General features: G+C 38.6%; 1 protein-coding gene across 2 annotated transcripts; it reads right to left on the reverse strand.

Annotated features, from left to right (window-relative positions):
* Nucleotides 1–2,920: 2,920 nt before the first annotated feature.
* On the reverse strand, nt 2,921–13,639 carry ovol1a (ovo-like zinc finger 1a). 2 transcript variants are annotated; one of them, XM_042400274.1, is made up of 5 exons: nt 7,067–7,321; nt 5,382–5,611; nt 4,906–5,115; nt 3,888–4,032; nt 2,921–3,795 (listed from the first exon to the last, which is right to left on the reverse strand). In XM_042400274.1, exons 1-5 carry the CDS (start codon nt 7,164–7,166, stop codon nt 3,449–3,451), a joined length of 1,032 nt encoding a protein of 343 aa, XP_042256208.1. In that variant the 5' UTR covers nt 7,167–7,321; the 3' UTR covers nt 2,921–3,448. The 2 variants fall into 2 exon arrangements, with proteins under 2 accessions (XP_042256208.1, XP_042256207.1); XM_042400273.1 differs by lacking the exon at nt 7,067–7,321 and adding an exon at nt 13,016–13,639 and having other exon boundaries at nt 2,924–3,795.
* Nucleotides 13,640–26,164: the final 12,525 nt, after the last annotated feature.

The following is a 26,164-nucleotide window of genomic DNA, read 5'->3' on the forward strand; positions in this document are numbered from 1 at the left end:
AAGTGATTCTACAAAGGTGGGTCATTAGCTGAGATTTAAAAGTGGTGATAGATGGGAAGATCTGACGCTGAGGGGTAAACTGTTCCACAGTCTGCGAGCAGCGATGGAAAAAGCTCGGTCACCTTTTGATCTTGACCGGGAACGTTGAACAGAGAGAAGTAACTGATCAGAGGAGCTGAGGGCCCAGATAGCATACGGAAGTCAGCCACTTCAAGTCTTCTTCTGGCCCAGATAAAATGGATGTGAGCCTGAAATTACCCACATGTAAAATAGCAAATCTGTCCAAAATATCCCAAAACAAATGTGGGCCTTTCTTGGTAAAGATGTGGTGCTCTCAGGTATGTATATTCTGGATGTGGGCCAGTTCTGGTTTATCTGGTTTCCATGCAGTATGTGGGCCGGATGAAAGTGCCGAAAGTGTCAGGTGTGGGCCGGATCTGGGCCACAACAATTTTGCTATCTGGGGGGTTTGGATGTAGAATATAGATTGAGGAGATCAGAGATTCAGAGATGTACGCTGGTGCCAAAACAGTCAGAGCTTTAAAAACAAATAAAAGAATCTTAAAATCAATACTATATTTCACTGGTAACCAGTAAAGGGAGGCCAGTACAGGGGTGATGGGTGGTCTCTCATCTTGGTGCCAGTGAGGAGTCTCGCTGCTGCACTTTGAACCATTTGCAGATTAGAAAGGGAGGACTGACTGACTCCCACATAAAGGGAGGAACAGCAGTCGAGACGTGAGGTGATAAAAGCGTGTAAAATAGATCTCCAGATTGCCAAAAGAAAAAAAAAGGTTTTTATCTTTGCCATCGCCGTGAAAAAAACTACCGCTGATGACCGAATTTATTTGCTTTTCAATTATGAATGCAGGGTCAAAGATGACACCTAGATTTCTTGCGTGTGTGCTGAGATTTGAGGACAAATGTAAATGAATAAATATATCTGTAAACAGACAAACACAAGGATACATTCTATAAATAAGCAAAATAACGTCAAAGGAATGAATGAATATGGAATTGCACTTACTATGTCCAGAATAACCAAAAATACACACATATATATATATATATATATGTATATATATGTGATCTTACAAAATAATATGGCCTCATGTTTAAATACAGTAAGTCAAAAACCTGTTAATGTCATGCATGTACGTACATGTACCTTAACGTATATGAGAGCAAGGGAACAAAAGGTGGGATGGGATATAAAAATGCATTTGAAGACATAACTACACACACAAAAAACATACATTAATGCTTAAAAAATAAAGATTGTGTTACTGAGATTAAAAAAAAAACAAAAACAAAATGGCCTTATGAATGCATCTCACCAATAAATGAATAAATGACAATTAAAAATCAATCAACAAAAGCAGAAAACAATAGTAAAAACAGGGAAACTTGTCTCTACAGTGAGTAATGTGCATTTTCAACCACATTCCTTTGTGATGCTTAAGCGTTGAAAAATAGCTTCAAAACTATTCTGGCGTATCAAATGTGATTTTAATCATGAGATGGATTGTGTGAAGGACCAAATGACTTTCAGACCTCAGTGTCAGTTAAGTTACAAGACCGTTATCTGGTTGTCACCTGAATCCGCCTCCTCGTATCCTCAGGCTGAAGGGAGTCTGCTGGAATCCTCCAACAAGACCCGACAGAGACCAGGAATCCAACCTCACCCTCCCAACCACAACCTCTCGCTTCTCTTAAACACACACACATAGTCAAAGCATGGAAGAGGAAAAAAAAAAAAAGGAAAACGGCATAATTAGTGCATCATAGCCATCTTTCATGCAGTCACACACACAGTTTGGGAGGCACGTTGTTGTGAAATGAAGCTGGTTTGAAAGGCGAAGAGAGACGAGAGACAAAGTAAACTGTCTTTTATTTACAAGAAAACTGGAGATATGAGGTTTTGCAAGATTAATTAATAGCTAAATGCAGTAAAAAGGCTCATATTATTGACTCTCATGCTTTTAAGGGTGTCAACAGCCTGTTAATAGTTGTACAAACTACTGTATATACAAAACTACATAAATACAATTAAAGAACGTTGGAGTTTGCACACCCCGGGTGTGGGATCAATTATCCTCTGAATCACCAAACAAATACCTCAGTATCAACTGAGGTAGCAATTTATCTACAGTGACATAGTCTTCATTCTCACATAGTAGTTCTTTAAAGTTCAAATAAAAATGGATTTTAATGGCAAATTTGGAGGCTAACTGAACCTAGAATTGGTGAATTGCAGTCTCTCTATTGGCTAAGTCTCAACTTAAGCTGTCAGTTGTTAAAAAGTGTCACCATTATAGAACTAAACTGTCTAAATGTGCCTCATAAATGCAGTGTAACTAATATAATAAGTCTATTCTTGGCAATCTATGCACATGCAGGCATGAAAATGGATTTACTGCTGTGTGCATTCGTTAATGTAAGAATATAATGTATGTAATGAAGAGCAGGGTTTGATTGTTCTGAAGGGTCGGGGATTAATTTTGCACTCGCTGACTGTATATATTAGTGTTTATTTGGGTTGTTATGGTTAGATGGTTAGTATAGACCCTGACAGAACAACTATATCAAGGCATTTTACTTTGATTTAAAGTCTATGTTGATAGGCTTAATTGTTTCCGTAAAATAGACTAACTATTAACACCACAAAGCATATTTTTGGTCTAGTGGCGCCCAATGAGGCTTAGATCATCTTAGCTTTTAGATACATGTTGGTACTGGAAAGATTCAAGGACAGAAGTTGTTTGGGAGTTGGGAAAGGGGAAAAGGAACATCTGACTGATGGCAGAGTTTTAATAAATGAGTTTTAATATATTTTCATTGAATAAGGGTAACTTTTTTTGGTACTTTTTTGTTTATTTTTAAATTTACAGTCCACAAAATAGCTTCTTTAGCATATCAAAGGTTTCATTATGAAACAGTATCTTTATGAGTTCACTTCACTGGCCGGGAACCACCACCAATACCACCATCGACCAGTTTCAGGCTGTCCATAATGTAGGTTACATAATAATCACAATTTATACTTTAAAAAAAAACAAGGATAATTCATTCTTGTGTAATATATTACTCCCTTTAATGTTATTTTTTTCATAGAAAACTCATCTTTTTGCTGTACAGAGAATCCCACACTTAATATTCACATGCAATACAAAAGAAGGAAAATAGGTTGGTATTGTCACACGTTAGTTATCTCATCCACATCGCAATCACATGTAAAAATATATATATATAATATATTAGTCAAAGTCAGACATGTCATTTAACCTTGTTATAAGCCTAAATCCATAAACACATACATTTACTTTCACCACTGTTATGTAATCTGTTTGTAACTCTATCACTTCACCTATTCATATGAGTTAATGCCTACATCCATCCTTCATCCATCCACCCTGAGTTTTGATGATCTTTCGGGCTTCCCTCTCCTCTACTGCCCTGCTGATCCGGTGGTATCGTCGCTATCAGCTCCTTGGGGAGAACCTGGGGTTGATCCTCCGACTGACCCTCCCTCTCTTCCTCCTCCTCCTCCTCCTGCTCTCCTTGCGACTTTCCCCTTCAACAGGGCGCTGTCGGGGTGGAGCGACTGGAGGTGGAGCAGCAGCTCGTCCTGAGTTCCCACCGTGTGGCCGCACTCCTCGCAGACGTACAGCTTGTTGCGTCGCTCTTTGTAGGCGTACTTCAGGGTGACGTTGTGGATCTTCTTCATGTGGGACTCCAGGGAGCAGCGCTGGGTGAAGGCCTTGTCGCACAGGCTGCACTTGTAGGGGCGGACGCCTGAGGGAAAATTTTAAAAAGGTCATAAACTTGCTTTCAACTGTTACTTCTATCTTTTTTATGAGTGTGTGAATATGAGAGTGTGTATCTACCTGTATGTGTGCGAACGTGTCTCTTGAGGTCGAAGGTATCGTTGAAGCCTTTGCCGCAGTGGCTGCAGAGGTGTCTCTTGGTCTCGTTGTGACACTTGATATGTCTGTTTAACATCCGCTGGTACTGGAACGTCTTCTGACAAACCTAAATGCAACAACAATGTAGTTTTTTTCTTTTAAAAAACACATCTTAGGGGCTTATCGCACAGTTAAAACATTAAAAGGTACCCTGTGGAGTTTTCTTATAGACAAACATTGAGTGTTTCTCATCAAAAAAGCATTGTGTGTATCCTTGGAAGCCAAACAAAAATAATTAATGCATTTTCTTCCTCGTAAAACTTTTTAAATCCTGTTTTGTTTACAGTCATGTTTGCTAGCTTGCGGTTTTCTTCTTCACTGCCTTTGCGGGTACATTGCTACGTTTCTTTGCCTGTTACTGCCAACAACTGTCAATCAGTGGAATAATGTGAAACCAGCAGCAGGAATGTGAATCATGTTGCCTATTTGTGTTCATGTCCGTGCATGATACAAACAAAATGGTGACCCACTCATTAAAACATTGCTCCACAGCGTTGCTATTGGTCAAAAACTCCACATAGTACCTTTAAATCTACTGTGATATAAGTAGAGCTGCAACGATTAGTCAATCAACAGGAAATTAATCGGCAACTATTTTGATAATCAAGTAATCGTTTTAATTGTTTTTAAGCAAAAATGCCAAACATTAGCTTGTTTCAGCTTCTCAAATGTGATGATTTAATGATTTTCTGTCATATGACTGATTATCTTTGGGTTTTGTTCTGTTGGTCAAACAAATCAAGACATATGAAGATGTCAACTTTGACTTTGGGAAACGGGCATTTTTCATTATTTTCTGATATTTTAAAGACAAAATGATTAACCGATTTATCAAGAGAATGAAAATAACTGTTAGTTACATCCCTACATATAAGAATAAAATATTACTTTCTGGATTTCAGTCTTATAGCTTCAGTAAAACCTCGTCTCGTCGGCGTACCTGACACACGAACGCCCCCGTCGTCCCTGTCGAAGAACTCTGACTTTGAACCGCTGATCTGGTCACCGTGGAGACCGTCTCTAGGGGGGCAGGGGTTGTCGTCAAGGCAACCGGCATCGCAGTGGCGTTTGAGGTTAAGGAAGGCGGGGTAGGAATAGCAAGGAGAGGGAGAGGGAGAGAAGGATCGGGGGGTAACTCGCCTGTAGTCACCTGTGGTAAAAAGACAGACAGAGAGAAATAAGAACAGAAATTAATTGTTAATATTGATATAACTTTAATTTATCTGTAATTATAAAGCCAATATTTTATTTAATTTTCATCACTTAAGGTGCAAACAGAGCTGGGACTTGACCTATTAAAAAGGATTTTATTCCAAAATTGATTGGTGAATAATGAATAAACACACATTTAGAAGATGATGCACACTGTCGTTTTTAAACATAAAATACTTTGTCGCTCATTGCTTGTTTCCTCACCTTAATTTTAGATCGGATGTACGTGGAGGCGCCCTGCGACCTCCTCTTGATCCCTAACCTCTCCTCCGGTGGAGCCGCGGAGCTCTGGGGTCGGCCCAGCACCGTGCTGGACGGCAGCTCGGCGTGCGTTCGCGTGTCGGAGAGAGAGTGCTTGGTGAGGCAGAGAGGAGGCGTCTCGGCGGGGCTGGCTTCAGAATCCATCACCAAGACGGACGGAGGGAAGATGGAGACTGGAGGGAGAGAGAGGAAGAGTCAGGGTCATATTTTAAGTCTCGTTTTTAAACTAGAGCTGAAACAATTACTCAATCAAAAGAAAAATAACTGACAACAATTTTAATAATACATTAAAGGTGTCTGATTTTTCAAGCAAAATACACCAAAAAATCCAGCATTTTAAACAATTAAAATCATTATAACTGAATATTTTTGGGTATTTGGACTGTTGGTCGGAAAAAAAACAAGATGTTTGAAGACATTATCTTTGGCTCTGGGAAATGAATTCATAGTTTTTCATTACTTTCTGACATTTTACAGACTTAATTAATTGATTAATCAAAGAAATAATCATTTGTTGCAGCTCTACTTTAAACACACTTTATTGTAAAAAAGTATGTCCAGATTTCACTCGATTTAAGTTTATTTTACTTAATTTTGTTGTACTATTTTTATGATTACATTCATGTTTTTTCATACTGTACACTGTGTTTTACCATTTGCTTTATATTACAGTAGAAATAAGAATTACTTGAGCCTCTGTATGATTTCTAACTCTTGTTCTGTTTTTAATTTTACCACACTTTCATTTACTTTGCTCTGATGCTGCCACTCCACATAATTGATTTATTAATGTAACTACAGGTTAAAAAAGACAGGAAATCTCTTTAAAAACAGACAGAAACAAAGTGTGAGAGACATATAAGAGAACAAGGACAGGGAGGAAACATAAGGACACTGAGGTAGAACTTTCTTGTACTATAGAATTTCACAATAGTCAGACAGCCTGTACCGCTTCATATTTGCGCAATCTCATAATTAGCAAACATGCAGAGCTAAATATGTGTACAGTATGTATTCATGTGTGGGAGTGGGTGTGCACACATTTGGCCCTATTGTTTTGTGCAACTTATTTTTTGCACGCACACACATGCCCGCACACATACGCACACATAGTCACTCTCTTAACCACTACAGTTAGACTTGTCTGACCAGACAGTCTTGCAGCACCAGCTCTGTGTACCTTCCTCAAACAATCCACCTCCGCAGGGGTGAATGCCTGACTGTATGTGTGTGTGTGTGTGTGTGTGTGTGTGTGTGGAGGGAAGTGTGTGTGCGTGTTGTGTGTATAAGCACACGATAACAAAACACCACTGAAAGAGGGAGACAGAGAGAGATATAGGGTCTATAGAAACCATTGAACATACAACATAAAAGTGTGCGTGCATCTCTTTGTGTGCATGTTCAGGCGGCCCAAAGGCAGGTGTGGTTCAGCTCGGTGAAGACAACGAATCAGTTGACTCTGCAGGGCCTCCATCAGATAAAACTCAAATGTAAATGCAAATGAAGCTCCACCGTGAGCTGCATACTGACTCACTGGTTAGAAAGGCAAGGCAGAGACTGTTTCACCTCACACGTTTGAGGAAATACTGGGTATCCCCTAAAATACTGAGGAATTTCTACTCCCGCACCATCAAGAGCGTCCTGAGGGGGAACATCACTGCCTGGTATGGAAGCAGCACCAAACAGGACCGCAAGGCCCTGCAAAGAGTGGTTTGTTCGGCTGAACATAGGCGGTGCTCTACCCCGCCTTAAAGGATATTTACACCAGGCGCTGCAAGAATAAAGCTAGGAGAATCATTAAGGACTCCAACCACACAGATAACGGTCTTTTCTCCCTGCTGCGGTCGGGAAGAAGGTACTGGATACACCAGGCCAGCACTGAGAGGCTACCCTCAGGCCACTAGGATCCTAAATGAGGTCACTGCCTAAGACTGCAGCCTCCTGATAATTGCCTATGGGTATTGTTTAAAATGTTTTGATACCAATATTTTGCCTGAATAAAATACAGTTCAAAATGGGCAAAATTATACTTTACATTAGGAACTAGCTGAACAAAGAATATGTAAACAATACTATAAACCTGACAAGGCATTCAATGCTAACCTTCTGTACTTGACAGTTATCAATACTGGGTGTAACGGAGACATATTGGTCAGTACAAAAAAGGTTTTAACGCCCTAGTAGTGACCTATATTGTCCTTATAATGATATTAATCTTTAACAGCAATCATTAGAATGTCCAGCTACCTATCAGTAGTAACCAAGCCTACATCACAGGCCAAAGATCACATAATTACTTTCTAAGATATAAGTTTTAAAACCCACTGTGTGGAAGCCAGTCCTGGATGCTATCACAGTTTAAGCTAACGTTAACGGCTTTGTCCTGCTCCTTGTTGGATTTGGGGAAGTTTGCACTCAAGCAGCCACAGCGAGGAATTACCCGAGATAGCGTTATGTTTGCCAAACGCATTGGCCTTTTCTCTTGTAACGTTAAAAGTGAAAACATACTGCTAGAAACACAAACAATTAAGCATAAATCTGACTTCTGACTTGCTAGTCCAAGTGTGTAAGCTAAGCAGCATAACAGGGTTATTAGAACAAAACAGTCTGGTCTTACTTTTTTCTTTTCAAAGACTAACTAGCTTTCCCTAAAAATACAAGAACTACGCTGCTTTTCCTATGTCTTCAACATGGAGACATGGGAACCGGCAAGGATTCTGACTTATTGCATAGAACATGGAGCTTTAGCTTTAGCCTCAGTCTTCTAGCAAGACATCATCCATGAAGTGCATGTTTAAGACCCCATTACAGGATTTGTGTTTTGAAATGAGTCAGCACACATTAAAAAGTCTACCGGAGACTGTGTTTTTTTTACAACTATTTTATTAAGCTAACATTAGCTTACTTAGCAAGCTAGCTACAGCTGATATTCATAATTCCAGACTGAAAATTCAATACCAGCTAGAAACGAGAAGCTGCTTTTGTCACTTTTGTTTGAAATGAAAAATTATTACGAATTTTGAGTGGTAAAACTGTTAAACGTAAATGTTTTAAAGTGCATATGTGTCGTGCTATGACGGATAACTTGACACGCACAGCTTTGAAAGTAAAAATGTTCAAATACTATGTTAATTCATTCGTCAGCACTCAGATACCAGACTTACATTGTTTACATTTATATTTCATTAATATGCCTGATGCTTCTGCACATAGCAACATTTTTTTCCCCATACACAACATCCGGAGCGATTTTGGTTCAGTCAGTATCTTGCTGAAAGACAAAGACACTTCTAGATATGTAACACAAAATGGTCAAGCGGCTCTGACTTGAGCTACAGGAGGAATTTGCCTTAAAGATTCAACAGCCTGCTTTAAAAGTGGTATAATGGTCTATTCTTGAATAAAAGTCTGAGTACACAGCACTAAGTTTGTGAAGACAGCTTACAGGTATGCCTCCGGTGCCCTTTCATTATAATTCCTAAAATATTTACCTGTACAGGCTCACATTTGTGCTAAAAAAAAAAGTCTATGTAGCCTTGTTTCCTACAAAAATATATGGTATATTACATAAAGGATGTAATATACCCGAGAGAACTTGGGAAATCTGATCTTATTTGGTGGTTTATTTTACAATATAAATTGTTAAAGTGAACGGATCATTTCAGCTCACTTAACAGTGGACTTTGTTTCAAATATGTTTTTAAATTGTATTTAATTTAATTATCCATGTGTGGTGATAGTTTCTGTGGTGACTGCTGCTGGCTGGATATTTAATCTCATCTTGTATTGTTTGTTCACCCCTCCTTCCCCCCTCACCAATGAATGAGGTGTGTGTGTTCTTGGGGTGTGTGTGTGTGTGTGTGTTTGAGAGGGGGGTTCAAAATACTCCAGTTTCTACGACATGAGAGAAAGAAACGGAGTAAGACAGAGAGTTGTGTTTTGCTGAATGCTCTTTAATATTTTCTCTCTATCCATTCAACATCGCTTAGCAATGAGAAAGAGTCAACAATCTGTAGATAACTTTATCAAAACGCAGGGTGTGTGTGCATGTACGTGCGTGTGTGTGTTTGCCAAAGGCGTATTGCCTGCAGCAGTTGGCTGTCTGTAGGGTCCGTTACATTTCCTCCTGTCCAATAAACATTAACCTTGCAGCAGCCTTAAGACAAACAGTGGAAAACCTTGGTGTAAATAGCATAAATAGAGCTCCACCATAAACATTTTCTGCTTAAATTAACCTGTTGCATATACTGTATGTTGCATGTGTCTGACAATTGCACTCACTTCTTGGTGAGAGTTAGATGAAAAGATGTTACCAGTCTCATGTCTGTACACTAAATATAAGAAAACAGCCAGTTAGCTTAGCCTAGCTTAGCTTAGCTTAGCATAAAGATTCAAAACAGGGGGGAACAGCTAGCCTGGCTATGTCCAAAGGTAAAAATAATGCTCACTAGCACCCCAAAATCCCCCAAAGTCATTTATTTAATCTGTACAAAAACCACAGTGTAAAAATGACACGCTGTGACAACAAGTCGATGACTGTGCCAAGAGATAGTCCTGCACATAAAACTCTATAAAAACAACTTACCAGTTTTACACTGTGGTTTTTGTAAGGATTGAACAAATGAGACAGCACCTAGCTAGCTGTTTCCACCTGTTTTCAGTCTTTGTGCTAAGCTACGCTAACCGACAGGTGGCTTTAGCTTCACAGACATGAGAGTGGTATCAATCTTCTCATCTAACTCTTGCCAAGAAAACAAATACCTTTAGTGTATTTATCATAATGTCAAACCATTCCTTTAATAACACAAATATTGATGACATTGATTGGCCTCAAAAATCTTGTATCAGTCAGGCTCTCATTGAAAAACTACCCCCTTGTCTTATCCACGCATTGCCGAATTGTAAAATAGAAAAAAAAAAAACATTTGGTTTACATTAAGATTTTAAATATAGAATTATGTTTTATCCTGCATGTTTCATGCTTTGTTTGTTTTTGTTTTTTTTACATAAATTATTAGGATATTATCATTATTATTGTCATTATTAACCTATTTCTATTTGACTGGCTACAGTATTTTCCCCTGAAAATGTGTACATTATAAAAGCACAATTCAATTTATAAAAATGTTTTATTTGTATTCTGTTTTGTTCAATCTTTTGCAGTTTTATTAATTATTTTATGTTAACATTTCCTTCTTTGTTTTATTTTTTCCCCCATGCCCTGATTGTCCCATACATTTCGATAAGATTTTAATATTATCTTAAAAACCTGTAATAAAAGCTGAAATGTCATTCAATTTCAGCAAAGCTCAAAATGAAGGCACTGAATACAATTGTAGATTTACATGCATCGATAATGAGAGGATACTTTTTAAAACTTCTTTCCTATTTTTCCTTTGTCATACTATGTATTTTAATTAGGTTCTTTTTGTACTGACTGTTAAAACCTGTTTTTTTTTTCTTTTTTTGTTTCATATTAAATCCAATTTATTGTTATATAAGCAATGTTATGCCTGACTTTGGGTAAACTCTCTGGGGATGCTGTTAATAGATCATAAGCTAACAAGAGGCTGATTTGGAACTGATGATCCATCAGAAACAGGCCCTGGCACATGTTTCTGGATTAAGAGATAAAAATAAACACATTCATACACACACACACTCACACAAAACTGTCCAAACTGATGGCATCTGGCGCCTCATAAAAGTATTCAACACGCCTGTTTCTGCGGGCAATTATCATACCTCTCTGTGTGTCACACACACACACACACACACACACACACACACACACACACACACACACACACACACACACACACACACACACACACACACACACGTCAGGCAGGTACATCAAGTAACGGCATATACCAGAAACTTAGAGCTAAGACCGTTGCTGGGTTTGGTGCGTAATTACGCACTGACGCTCTGTTGTTCAGTATGGACAAATGTTGTCATAGCAAACTGGATCTTTTAATTAAAAGGTGCGACTTTTCTTTAACTGATTCTTGATGATTTGGTGTTTTTTTCCCGGTTTCTTAAGGTCAAAACTGACCAAAAGTCAGAATTACAGAAACTCATTGTAAGATCAGTAAATTTCGCTGGTTTTGTGCGTAAAATGAGTATCCAAGACTTTACATTTGGCCAAGCCTTAAATGCATGCATGCGTCAATCGAGACCATTAAATTATTATTTGGTAATCTATTAGCTCTTTTTTACATGCGTTTAAAACCACCAGGAAATTAGCGGCGGTTCAGCTAATCAAATGTTCCGGTTTCAAACACTCAAAAGGATGTAAGAGTCAATGATTAAAAGTTAACGGTGACGGGATGAGAGAGGAAAAGAAGCACAGAGGGAGAGAGAGAGAGAGAGAAAGAGAGAGAGAGAGAGAGAGAGAGAGAGAGAGAGAGAGAGAGAGAGAGAGGAGGGGGGGAAGGGTGAGAGCTAGAGAGAGAGAGGTTTTGGGTGTAGTCCGTTATTTGTTATCTGATACCGACGTGGTCCTACAATAAAAACTCTGCCGATGGCGACAATAGGGATTGTTCTCGAGAAGAGAGAGATAGAAAGAAGTTATTGGGAAAGAGGTGGGCTCCCTCAATTTGTCATTTAAATGCAAAGTCAGTGACAAACAAACCGCAGCTGAAGCCAAACATTGTCAAGCTCAAAGTTGACAGTTACATGCCAGCTCTTGCACTTTTTCACTTGGGGGTACTCAAATGAGAAAACGTTATTTTTCAGTGGCAATGATAATAACTCTGTCATCACATGAGAGGCCCGTTAAACCACATAATGTCTTGACTCATAGCTCAAGAGGGCAGGTGTGTTTGTGTTTATTTTAAGGACAAGTTTGGTGTTTAAAAAAAAAAAACACAAAGTAGTTCCAACCAATGATTCAAAAATCACAACCCTGTAGTGAGATTTAAACTTAAGACTTTACCAACAGCCCAAAGCTGAATGAGTAGGTTATATTATGGGCCTATATTTAGACCACATAGTATCTTTGCTGTACAAGGAAGAAAGCCTGCAATCAGGGGTTGAAGGTCGATATGAGAAAAGCAACGGGCCCTTGTGACAGCTTGTTAGGCCGCGACACAGAGTGATAAATGACACATCGACAAAAAAATATAGAAGTACAAATATACCGACTTTTGCTGTGACATAATATGTTTAATGGGATATTTAAATTGTATTTAGCCTATATATTAACAATTAAATACTACAAATTGAATCCCACTAGTTTTAAAATAAGTTTGTGGCGAACAAAATATTTAAAATGAGGCTTAAATAGGTGAAAAGAAATATAATATGCAGTCTCGCAGGCAGATACTACATTGTCTCTTCACGGCCCGTTGTGTTTCCCGTTATTCGGTGGCCCCGTACTGAAGCGGCCCCGTTACAATCACCACTCGACCTCCTCCCCACTGACATTCCCGGTGTCCCCCCCAAAAAACCGCATGAAATCCACGAATCCGTGCGTAAAAGCACCCCAATACGCGTCGAGACCTGGCACCGGCTATACTTTGGTTGCTTATTTAAAACAACAAATATGGCTCATTACAGCGGTGTGGACTCACCTGGGATGTAGACGTCCCCTCGTTCATGATCAGGGAGTTCACTCCAGTTCCGCTTTCCCGGCGAAACATTCGCCTTTTTCACCAAGAAAGCCCTCGGCATGCTCAATTAAGCGAATACCCTTATCCTTTAAGGGTTCGTTTGTTTTTGGAGAAGCCGCTTTTCGCGACGTAAAGTCAACCAAAAAGTTACAAAAGCAGGAAACTCTAAAGTTGCAAGGAAAAAAAAATGGAAGGTGTCGGTCCCCGTTTTCTCCTTCCTCCTTGCGTCTTTTCTGCTCGTTTCGTAAGCTTTAATCTCTTCTTTTCCTTCACACACACCTTGTTCTCAGTTTGATTTTCTTTCCAGCTCTGGAAGCAAAAAGGAAACAAAAAGTCTTATGGCGTCGGGACAGGTGAGTCCGCTCAGGTGAGCAACCCGGACAGGTAAAGAGTGAATATCAGCCACAGCGCCCTGAAATAACGGGAGTGTGTGTGAGTGGGTGAGAGAGCGAGTTTTAAGGGGGGGAAAAAAACAGCAGATACGATATCCTGATCACACACACACACACACTCGACAGAGGTGGGTCAAAAAGCAGCACAGGTACTCATTTAAAAAGCAGGAAACAGACGCCAGCGCGCATGCGCCTCAGAAATAACGGTGACAAGCTGGAGAGAGCCAGGGTTAGGCCTCAGTATACCTGCTGAACCGGTTTCCCCCTCCTTTCTCTCTCTCTCTCTGTCTCAGTCTTTCCTCTCTCTATCTCCACCTCTTCTCCATTCCGCTTTAAGGCGTGGGGAACGGTGGAAAGGGCAAAGAAGAAAATGTGGGGAACAGAGAGTGTGTGAGGTGAGGGGGGTGAAAGGCAGTTATACAATATAGACACACAGGAACACACACACACATACGGCCTGCACACACACTTTCCCCCTGGAGCTGCATGAACAGCAGTCTAAAGGCGATTATTTCAACCCCATCCAGCAAATAAACACCTCCAGGAGAGAATATGATGGGACTAACTCAGGTAGCAGGTGGCCCAAGTGAATCATTTTTGATATTTGAGCCTTTTTGTTTGACTATTTTTATGCTAAATAGGTTGAAAATTCAGTGTTTTTAACAGAAATATGTTATTTTCAGGGTTAGGAGGTTTAATTTCAGGATGAATAACTGAATCCTAGATGAAATTAAGTGAATGTCTCAGGGTGACACTAGTGACATATTTGGTGGCAGGTTAACATCCTGTACGTTAGGCCTCTCTCTGGATTACTACAAATGAAACTTTCAGTGATTAAAAATGTGACTGAAATCAAGTTTCACTGCAGGTTTTGCAGACTGTTCAGGGAGGAAGTTTCATCATATCAGCTTATCTGATATACTGTATAATTAAAGGGCAATTTTGGTACTGATGTGGTTTTCTTCCCTTTTCTGCTGTAAATGATCACTCACTGGAATGTATTTCCACATGGCCTTCTGTATATTTTTAGGGAAGTCTGAGTCTTTCTTTACTATTTTTTTTCATTTTAGATTGTTTTAGCTTTGCACCGAAAGCTCTTCTGCACACTGTTGATACTCAGGAGTGTGTGCTACAGTACATGTTAAATATGTAAATATATCATTATAAAAGGGTCTCTGTGCAGGCCTGCGCAGGTGATTCACATAATGTTGTATTTGAATAATATTGTAGGCCAGTAGCTTCTGTAATTATGGTGAGTACACATATGCCTTTAGGAGAAATTCACTGGTAACAACAATGAATTAAAGCCATACAGCAAACCAAAACAATTACTTAACTTTCCAGTCATGGAGTAAAATAAAGCATTCTTGTTTTACTAACCACGTTCCAGTTATTGATTGAACAGAAAGCTGCTTTTTTTTGGGGGGGGGGGGGGGGGGGTTCCTTCTTTATCTTTTTTTAACATCTTTTTTAGTTATGGAAGGGTTGCTCTTTACCTCAGTGCAGCCTTTTTAATCATGCAAGAAATGTCAGAATCACGAGTGAAGTATGTGCGAATTCTGACCCAAACACTGATTATTTGTCACTAAACTGGAGAACCCGCCAATCCAAGCCTAAATGCATGTGAGACACTGTACCTTACTGCTTATATCAGCTATAGATTATCCGCTGATTACTATGAGAGTTGTGTATACTTCACATCTACGTGACGCTGCCGTTAAACAGCAGCATCACGGTGGTTAATTGATCACAGCTAAAAAGACAAATATTAGCCAATAGGTATGTAAATGGCTCATTGAGAGATCATTGTTTGCCCCACCTTTCCCTCCCTGCTGTGTGTTTACAACCCCCTACTGCCTCTCCACTGTTCTCCTGTCTTTGTAATTACCCCGACACACACTCACACATACACACCATCCACTAAATGGGCTCTTGACAGACCTGAAACCTGATTATAATAACACACGCACGCACAAAGAAACAAAAAGCAAAAGCAAGTGTAATATACAACTGATACCCAGGTCCTTACTTCATTGAACCTCTTTCACACATCATGAAGAGACGCCTACGTGTATTTTGATGCGTTCACCTCAAATGTTTTCCTTCTTCAGTAAGAGCAGCAAGGCTTTTACTCCCTTCTGGTCTTTCTTCCTCATGACCCTGCATCCATTTTACATTTAACCACAAAATAAACATAATGACTCACAGTATCATCCCTGCGTTCAGTTTTACAGCTGAGGTGAAAAACGGTGCAGTCCCATATGGCTTTATGTAAATGCATTATCAGGTATCTTCAAACAGATATTATGGGGACAAACAATTGGTCATATAAAGTACAAAATGCAGAATTTTCTGGACTTTCAGCATCTCTTAAGGCGCCTTTAGACTGTGCAACAACAACAATCATGTAAGTTTACTGCATGGCACATTGTGCAAAATGCCTATTATGAAATCTTGATGTCAATATGAGGCTGTCAGAGGCGCTGAATGTGTGGTGAATCGTAGCGCTACAATGTAAATAGAAAAAAGTGTAAGAAAGCAGCTTGCATCATCCTTCTGCACCGATCATATGTTTTGAAAATGCAGCAAAGCCACACAAACTTCTTTTCCATTTGACCTCCATTGTTTTGGTTTTTGTGTGCCATCAGGGAGAACAAGTGTGTTTTCTCCCTAAATTTTACTCAACGAACTGCACTTATGAAATCTCACACTGGCCAATGTATTTGGTGTCATTTCATATTGCATTCTGATTGGTTTGTTTATAGTTGTGGGTCATGGCAACAGTCACATTGTGAGATTCTCGTCCGAAATTTCTGACACTGTCAGAATTTTGCCTCAGGCCATCTTTGGTCATCAAAGCTCCAATAATGGCACAGTGGATGAGTCTCACAGTGTCATTTAGGACCAGTTTTGGATTGACTACCAAAGATTTTACCACATTTCTCTCAAAAAGGTCAACTTTCATCTCAGACAGCCCATAATTGCACAGTGTAAAGAGGCCTTTATTGCATGGAGCAGCCTTTGTGATTTGTTGGACTGTTCCACTGAGTCTTATATGGTCAGATATGGTGGAGTTGACATAAGCAGGCTGTGGCTGCTTAGTTTCCTTATCATTTAGAGGCAAAGACAAGACTACAGTCATGCTAGCAGCTCTGTGAGGCTGTACTTTGGCACAGTAGTGCTTTGAGATAAATGCATACACCAGCAGGCTAACATGCACACAATGACAATGCTAACACGTTGATGTTTAGCAGGTGTAATATTTACCTTGTTCACTGTCTCAGGGTAGTTCTTGGGGAGTTCATAAACCAACATTTTGACATGATGACAGATGAAAAGTTACAGGATCACTAAAGTTAAACAATTCATCCTGAGGCGAACATGAATGTCTGAATCAAATTTCACAACAATCTATCCAATATTTGTTGAGATATTTCACTGAAAACCATAAAGGTTCCTCCAGGAAAAGAAAGGTCAGGGGATCTCCAAAGTCATAGGGGGTTGGTCTATACTCAAACTAGTTTGTACAACATGTTGTCTGACCACGTTGGAAATCAAAAGTGTTTATAGTTGTTCTGAATGGCCACACTCGAAGGTAGAGTAAAAAAAGTGGGGGGGCTAATTGTGATAATGGTGTATTTTTTCAGCCAGTCTCTCCTGGAAGGCTATCATACTGTTGCACTCAGTTGTTCACATAAAAAGTGACAGCAGTAGTTGTGTCAAGAATAGAAAAAGAGAACTTGAGAGTGAAGTTCAAACACTGGCTCCTTTCTCAACTTCACACAGCTGGCCAATCAGTGGGTGTGAATATTGGATTGTTTTGGAAAGTTATCAAAATGGCCGTACACAACAACTGACTAATCCAAAAACAGGAAGGCGTGGGACAAGGGGGTTTCCAAAGTTGTCTGACAAGCAGTTCTGATGAAGAATACTGGGTACATTAGGATCCTCTGGGGACCATGAATGTCTGTACCGAATTTCATGGTAATCCATATAATAGTTGTTGAAGTATGTCAGTCTGGACCAAAGTGCCAGTAGTGTGGCAAAATTTCCAGCAAGGGAACAGTTTCATACAGGGGAGTAGGCAGTATCATAGCGATAGTGAAGTCATGAGTCCAAGTCTCCCTCCAGGCACTCCAACCCAGCACAAGTTTGAAGTTCACAGTATTCACATTTGTCGCCCATCTTTTTTTAACATGTTAGTCAGTTGTATAAACATACAGTATGTTTGTGTCACTGTGTGCTCACAAAAAAACAGTCATATGGAAAGATTTAAATGACAAATTCCTGGTTTGTCACAGAGAGTCAATTACAGAATGTAAACTGACTTCTTCGCCTCTCAACACCCACATTTTGAGCCAAAAATACAGAGCGCATGACGCCGATATCTTCAGTGGCAGCTGTGGCCTGCTGTTGCAATGCAACACACTTTATTCTTGTCTAAGTAGAAGAAACGTCCAAAGACTACAACTTATACAAGTCCCTGCTTCCAGACTTTTAACATGTTCAGAGAGAAGCGATCACATCACACTGATCCTTGCTGCCCTTCCAGTGCCTGCCCTTCCAGTGAGTTTTAGAATTGATTTTAAGGTTTCATTGTTTGCTTTTAAAGCCTTGCATGGTATATATGAGCCTGATTGCTACTTGATATCTCTCTCATTAGTAGGGCCATATTAATGCTTCCTAAATCTCGCTTTGTCAATAAGGGTGACCAACCTATGTTGTAGACGTGAGACTCAGTATCCTCTTTTAAATCTCTTCTTAAAACTCATTTTTATCTTCTGCTTTTTTTTTAACTGATAGGAGTTTGTGTAACTATTCTTGATTGTTTTATCTTGATTTTTATGTTTTGAATTTTATTTACTTTTTTAAAAATTTAAAGCACTTTGTAACTTTGTTTTAAAAGGTGTTATATAAATAAAGTTATTATTACTTGGACCAATAATGTATCATTGACATTTCCTGTGATACTACTATTGTCATATTGCATCAGGAATATGTTAATGTTTTAATTTTATTTACCAGATGCACACGCTTACTCTAATATACACTCAAATGTCAGCTTTTATTCCACAGGCCTTAAACTCGCAGTGTGGGTCCTCTAACCTTTGCAAAGAGCCATACACTTGGTTGTTCAGTGTTGTGTAGTTTCTGTTTACTTGTGTGTTTCAGATTTTGATTTTATCCCTCCATGCTCCTCCAGGTTTCTCTTAGCCTCCTGCAGGGTTTTCCATTTTCATGTGCAGATGAACAAAATCTAGTGTCTAAAATAGACACGCTTAAAATACAAAACTTACACAGCATTTGTCAGCTGTTAATTCCTCTGACTAGAGACAACGAGAGAACCAGTTAGAGCCAGTTGTGAAGGAGAGTAGTCTGATCAGAGGAGTGGTGCAGGATGAATGAATGAATGGTATGCCGTCTGGGCTGTCGGAGTAGTTGGGGCAGATGATCTACCCTTGTCTTTCCTTTAAATCCCTTTCCTAACTGTCACTGACTTTTTTTTCTGACATCACCTTTAACCCTTTTTTGTGTCTAAACCATCTGTAGATGTGTGTTATGTTTAAAAAGATCTTTAAGGGAGAGGAAATCCTCAAATGTTTACGTGCTGTGTGGTCTACTCTGCAGTTTGTCCAGATATCATATTTTTCAATAAATTTTCAATTAACAGGAAAATATGTCAGTCAAGATACCATTTGAAGGGTGTTTATGGAGAAAATCTTTTGCTGCTACATACTATACCCATGTTCTTCTATGTCATTCACATCTACATGATTCACAGTGGTCAAAAGTAACTAAGTACATTTACTCAAGTACTGTACTTAAGTACAATTTTGAGGTCCTTGTACTTAACTTGAGTATTTCCATTTGATGCTACTTTATACTTTCTACTCCACTACATTTATTTGACAGCTTTAGTTACTTTTCAGATGAAGATTTGACACAATGGATAATATAACAAGCTTTTAAAACACAACACGTCGTTAAAGATGAAACCAGTGGTTTTCAGCCTTTTTGGCTTTTGACTTACAAAAAGCAGTGTGTAGTCGGGGTCACATTTCACATGTCTATGAGTTGTTAACAGCTCCACCAAATAGTGATTTTTCCCTCTAAACTTCTCACATGGTTTCATTTCAATAAATGTTTAAATGATCCAATATTTCACCAAAAATCAAAGATTAGAGAAAAAGTCCATCTCACGAATCATCTCACGACCCCTCAGATTTATCTTGTGACCCTTTGGAGGGGCCCGACCCCTATGTTGGGAACCACTGGACTAAACTAGCTAACTGTATATAAAGTAGTTGAAACTAGCTCCACCTCCAGCAGCTACAACAGTAACATGCTGCTCTAACACTGATGCTTCAGTATTAATAATCTAATGATGTCATATATAATAATATATCAGTCAGAGGGACCAAACCACTACTTTTACTGCAATACTTTAACTACATCAAGCTCATAATACTTATGTACTTTTACTTAAGTATTATTTTTCATGCAGGACTTTTACTTTTAATGGAGTATCTTTACATTAAGTAAAGGATCTGGGTACTTCTTCCATCACTGACGACTAATCTTTCCAAAATATTAAGACTTAAGATCAAATTTCAGCGTCACATTAGCTGCTTTCCTGAATCTCTCTGAGCTCACAGACAGATTTAAAATGGCAGAAGAGAGACAAAGATGCAGTGAGAGAGACAAGAGCAGGATCGGGGGGGAGCAGAGTGTATTTTACACCAGTTCAACCTGATTGACAACCTTTCTTCTCCTCTCCAGTCTCTTCCACACTACTGTTATTTCTTTCTCTTTCCTCTTCTCTGTCCACATGTTCCGAGTAAAGGTACACAAAGATTTTTTTGGGGGGGGAATCATTCTGTTGCCCATTTTCTTTCTTGTTAAGTATAAGCGATAACACACAGCACGCTGTCTTGATACCTGATACACCTGTAGTAAGAGGTGGAGGCAGGGAATGCCACAGTGTGAAGTAGGGTGGTGTTTCCTCTGCAGTGCTGTTATTTTCTATATCAGGACACCTTGCAGTGGGTTATTGTGCTTAAACCCTAAAAAAAACCCTTAAACTTTAAACCTTAAAAAAGCTTGTTTGTATTTGTCAGTATATCCCACGATAAGATCAGTTTCACCAGTGATAGGTAACTGGTATTGTAGCCCAAAGCAAAAACAATGTCGCCATGGTTACCTGCAGTTTATTATAGCTCACGTAGTGATTTAGAACAGTGGTTAAACTCTCTGTAATAACGGTAGTGTGACATGAAGAAAAATAATGAAAGTTATGTAAATCTCTGTATTAATTATGTTCTTGACTCTAATTAGACTCAGTATTTGATAAATAATGTTGTATCTTTGTCTTATCTTTGATTGATGTTCACTTACAGAGTCTTTTTTAGGGGAATATTAACCGCAAATAAACAGATTTTTTTTTCTTTTAACATGGAAAACATGCAAAGCATGTGAAATGACTTCTTTTACAGTCTTCTCAGACTACGTTCATCCTCGACAACCTTCATAAATAAGATAAGGCACTCTGTATGTTGCCTGAGAGGTGGAGCCCAGGGAAGTAAAGGTCTGCAAATCACTCACTGCTGCTCCTGAGCTTGTTGCTGTGAGCATTGCTGAAGGCGACTCAGATGAGTGTATGAACACTTTTCAACATTTCCTCTCTTCTCTCACTTGGATTTTGGTGGCTGGGCAGTCAGAGGACACAGTTTGGAGAGATTTTAGTGAGAAAATCAAACAGAAACTGTAAAAGTGGAAATTTTGAACTTGTATGTTCAACGATTTCTGACCTGACTTCGGCAACTCTTAATGGTCGTATCAAAAACATCATGGCGGACAGCAACCCTCACTGTTACCTTCCCAAAACGACAATTTATAACATTAGAATGTTTTAAAGATGCTATCATTACATGAACATTGTATTGTATTTATTTATCAGGACAGTGTACAGTTTTTTAACATAAATGATGCACTGTACCAGAGTTAGCTCAAAGCTAATTTACATCTGCAGGAACCCCACAATCAAAACATACAACAGCACAACAACAAAGAGTACAAAGCAAAAAAGAACACAGAACACATTATGCAAAATACAAAATACAAAGCTACACACAACAGCACATCACATACACCCACACACACATGTCAACTAGAAATTAATAACGTAAACTTAAAAGCAAGACTACTTGCGCTAATGAGAAGACCATAGATGAAATTTAGATTCAGTGGTTACAGAGCTGAGTGGTTTTTAGTAGATTTTTTAATTTGATTTTGAACGTATTGATGGATCTGCAGCTCTTCATATCATCAGGTAGGACATTCCTCCATTCCAGTTGTGGCTTTCACAGAGGAAGCTGTCTGTGCAAATGCAGTACAATGAAGTGTGTCAGGTTATGAAATTTTACTGGAACCTGCTAGTGAATTAGAAACAAGTATTTTCTGTGACCATGGAGTCACCAGAACATGAAAATCAAAGCATTTAAAAGGGCCCTTGTAATAATAATAATCTTTATTGATAGATTATTATACCCCAAGTTACAAAGTGCTTCACAAAGGTACCAAAATAAAACAAATATAAACAGATAAAACCAATTCAGTGTAAGCAAACACTCTCGTTTTCATCTGGGCCTCTGGAACAGGTAAAAGACCTCTGCCAAAGTACACACTAGCTCATACTGTACTAAGACATCCGAAATATAGCAGGGAGAGAGGCCATGAAAAGCCTTAAATGGGAATATCTTAAAATCAGTTCTAAAACATACTGGGAGCCAGTGTAAAGAGGCTGAAACAGGAGTGATGTGATCATGTCTCTTGGTTCTGGTTCTGTACAATCTGGAGTTGATCAATACAGTTTTGGTAAAAAGGCTGTTGCAGTAATCCAGGTGTGATGAGATGAAAGCATGTAATATGGTCTCTGTGTCTTTAAAAGTTGAAATAGATCATCTTATTGTAATATTTCTAAGATGATAAAAACATGATTGGTAAACTGTTGGTTCAGCTGTCCAAGTAAAGTATTGGTTTTATGATGGTGATGCAGAAATTCTTTGTTGAATCTGTTCATACATGACACAACTGTTTCAGATGGCAGTGCAATTTGCTGTTAACTGGTACTGGAGGAAGTGGTCAAGGCCACTCTGTAGCACCCGAAGAAATGTCACTAATTAAATAAAACTCTCTCTGATTACAGACGGTAATAAATGGCATCTGCACTTTCAACTGATGCACTTTTGATAATGTAAGACAATAAACAGGTGTGTCTTCTGTTTATTATAAACAAAAATACATCACTTCCTTTGCAGCACTATTATTTTGCACCACAAAACGCTATAGATAGAATAAGTCATGCATAAGCAACTTAAGTCAATGTCTTTGTCACATCTTTATGAGTGAATTAAAACACGGGCAAAAATAAGACGTAGATAATCGGAATAATATGATATTTTACAACAAAAAGTCATCACATAGAGCTATAAAACATTAGAGACAATAATGTTCTGGTATGTGGAGATATGAGCTACTGCCGTTAGCTTTTTAAACCTCTTTCGGTTAGAGACGAAGTTGCTGCTGATGTGTGATAGAAGTCTGGTTTTAGACTGTGTGACTATGCATGGACACTTTTTTACTGTTTGTTTTTTTTTTGACTTTTCCATTCTCTACAAATTCTCTACAACTGTCTCTCTTCCTCCCTCCCTCTGTTGTTAGTCCGCGTCACATTATTAGGTCAGCCTGCATACTTGATTTGATAGGTTTTGTTTTCTCGGAAACAAGTGGGAGCACTGGTCAGGTAGCATACCTGTGTATGTGTGTGTGTGTGTGTGTGTGTGTGGTTGTTTACACCGAGAAATATATGTAACAGGTGTTAATGTGTGTCTATATTTAGATGCTGTCTGGTGTTGTTGTTATACTCTAAGATGAAGCTTATGATTCACAAACAAAGGCTGAATTTTTTCAGTAGAGAAATCAAAACAAGAACCTGCAAATGAAGCAGAAAAAAAAGGTGATAGACTTGCTAGATAGGAGAAGAATCATGAAAACTAAAGAAAACAAACTGGGAAAGAAATGGGAAGAAAGAACATGGGGATAGCTATGAAAGCGTTAAACGAACAAAGAAAGCATGACGGTCAGGTGCTGCAGTCAAACTTACCAGTTATGTAACAATAGTCAACACCTCTGGGGCTTTGACACAATTAACAAGTGTCCTTCGAACCTGTAATAACTGATTTTTGGTCACTCGAGGGCAGCAGAAAAAAAAGCAGTGAACACAACACTGATATATTATCTCCTTTTAAGTTGATATGGCACACTTGCTAGCAAACAGTTGCCTGTTTATAAATCCATTAGACACAGACAAGTAGTAGCATACATTTGGAGTCGTATTACTGGCCGCCTAAAGAATTTAAGTCCAATATTAACTTCCCCTTTTAGCTCAGTTTCTACTCCTGAGGGAAATATCTGGCTCTTTAGCTGTTAAATGCTCCACTATAGTCATCAGCTTGTTGCTAACTTTGTCTGTCTGCGATTAAGTGATGGGTCGGTAGCGTACAGTAGGTTTATCAGAACTTTTTCCACAGAAAACAGCTGCCTGCTTGGCAGAAAACAATGCTAATGAGAGCAATCCAAAACTATAAAACCAAAACAATGAGCTGAAAGACACTAAAAAGCTGATGGGAACTGATGAGTGGGGTAATAATTATCTGTGGGTTCAACACTACGAGCGACCCCTTTCACATTTCATATAGTCATTTGATCTTTTGTTAATGTAAACACATTTTCTATAGCAGCTTTAAGTCCAGCAGTTGTATTCAAATCTGAAATCAACAACATAACGTGTAAGCCAAGCAGATTTTTATCTTACTCAAATACCTCTTTTATTCTCTCAGCAGGGTACATTCAAACACAACTAATTTTAATATATTTTAATATCTAAAACAAAAGCACCATAAGCTCACAGTCAATTCAAATCTTGACAATCAGATTTTGCAGCCTGTATTGATATACTTGCACATTCTACAGCATATTTTCCTTTATTAAAATTATGAATAAGTGCATCTAAACATGGGCATCAAACAGCAACATACAGCCTGTATGTAGCCTGGCAGTCAAAACCCAGGGTATAATAAGTCTTTATAACTGTGGCAATAATTAAACATTATCCAAAGATAATCAGTATTTTTTTGTAGATGTTTAACATCACAAAAATAATAGAAAATAAAATATATAATAAATGTTAAAAATACAAATCTAAATATGTTTTAAACAAAAATAATGACAGAAAAACTGTTTTTCTTGAGGAATAACTCCAAATGATGAATCAATTATCAAAAATAGTTGGTGATTTATTGAATAGTTGGTGACTAATTGATTAATTGGCTAATCCTTGCAGCTCAACATCAAACACAAGTTATTTTAATTGGGTAATTGGTAATAATATTGGAATGATCCTATTTCATATGGCGGTCATGAAGAAGTGTGTCATACTGTATATTATGTTCACACATATTTCTTATGCAAATGTCCAGGTGCAGCAAAGGGGAAAAAAAAGGATAATGTCCTTTGTTACACCCACAGAAAGCTAGTGACGGTCTCCTACCATCATCCCTGCCAACCAACATACAAAACAGCCCAGGTGGAGCTGTTGCTCAGTTTAAGACAAGAAGAGCAAAGGTGCAGCGAATTAAAGCCTGCTTGTTCCTCCAGTTTTTAGTCATCACCATTCGTCACATAAAGAGTTTCGATCTGTTTAAGGGCAGATTCAAATAGTTTCAATTAAAATAACTGTTTAAATAAGTTAATTTTTTTCTTAAATTGATATTGTGTATTGTTCTGTATTGCATTTTTTTAAGCATGTGTGGTCACATTAATGTTTTCCCTCTGCCTGTGAGCTGTACTTTGGTGTCTCCATTTGTACTACTGCTTTCATTTGTATGTACTCCATATTCATTTATTTTATAATACCATAGCAAATAAGGGAAACACATACAAAGGATTAACTGAAATAAAGGAATTCCATTTAACAGAGATTCATTTTGTTTAACCAAGATAATAAAAACTTTATCAGATAAGGCTGGCAGATGGAACTACTGCCAGGCCGAATAACAACATAACACAACTCCAACATAACACAAGGTGGTGCAAGTAGGTAGAGTGAGGCCTCCTGGCTGCCAGGATGGGGCACGTCTTTTATAACCTGTTGGGCAACGGTGACCAGCTGCCTCCACTTCCCTGATGGCCTCCAGCTCCACCCAACCAGGAACCTGCAACACTAAAAGACACACACAACATAGCAACGCCACAACACACACAAGCCCTGGCAGAGGGCACAATATACACAATATATTACGCTGGTTCCTTCAGTTTAGATAGTTTTCTTGTAATTATGACATACTAAGTCATAATTATGAGATGCTAAGTCATAATTATGAGATATTTTCTTGTAATTATGAGATAAAGTCATAATTAGAAGATAGTTTTTCCTAATTATGAGACACTATGTCATAATTATGGCCTCCATTTTTTTTTTCATTGGTGACTGCGATGCGCTTCCATAGTAAAACACAACGTGCAGCCTTATTTTGAGCAACTTATGATGTTTTTTGTTTGTTTGTTTGTTTGTTTTTATCTGTTTCACTGACGCAAAAGACCAAATCATACGAATATCAACGAGAAATCTCTCGAGAGATTTTTTTGACGCCAACTTCCT

The sequence above is a fragment of the Thunnus maccoyii genome, chromosome 22 (genome assembly GCF_910596095.1).
Source record: "Thunnus maccoyii chromosome 22, fThuMac1.1, whole genome shotgun sequence".
Classification (NCBI taxonomy): Eukaryota; Metazoa; Chordata; class Actinopteri; order Scombriformes; family Scombridae; genus Thunnus; species Thunnus maccoyii.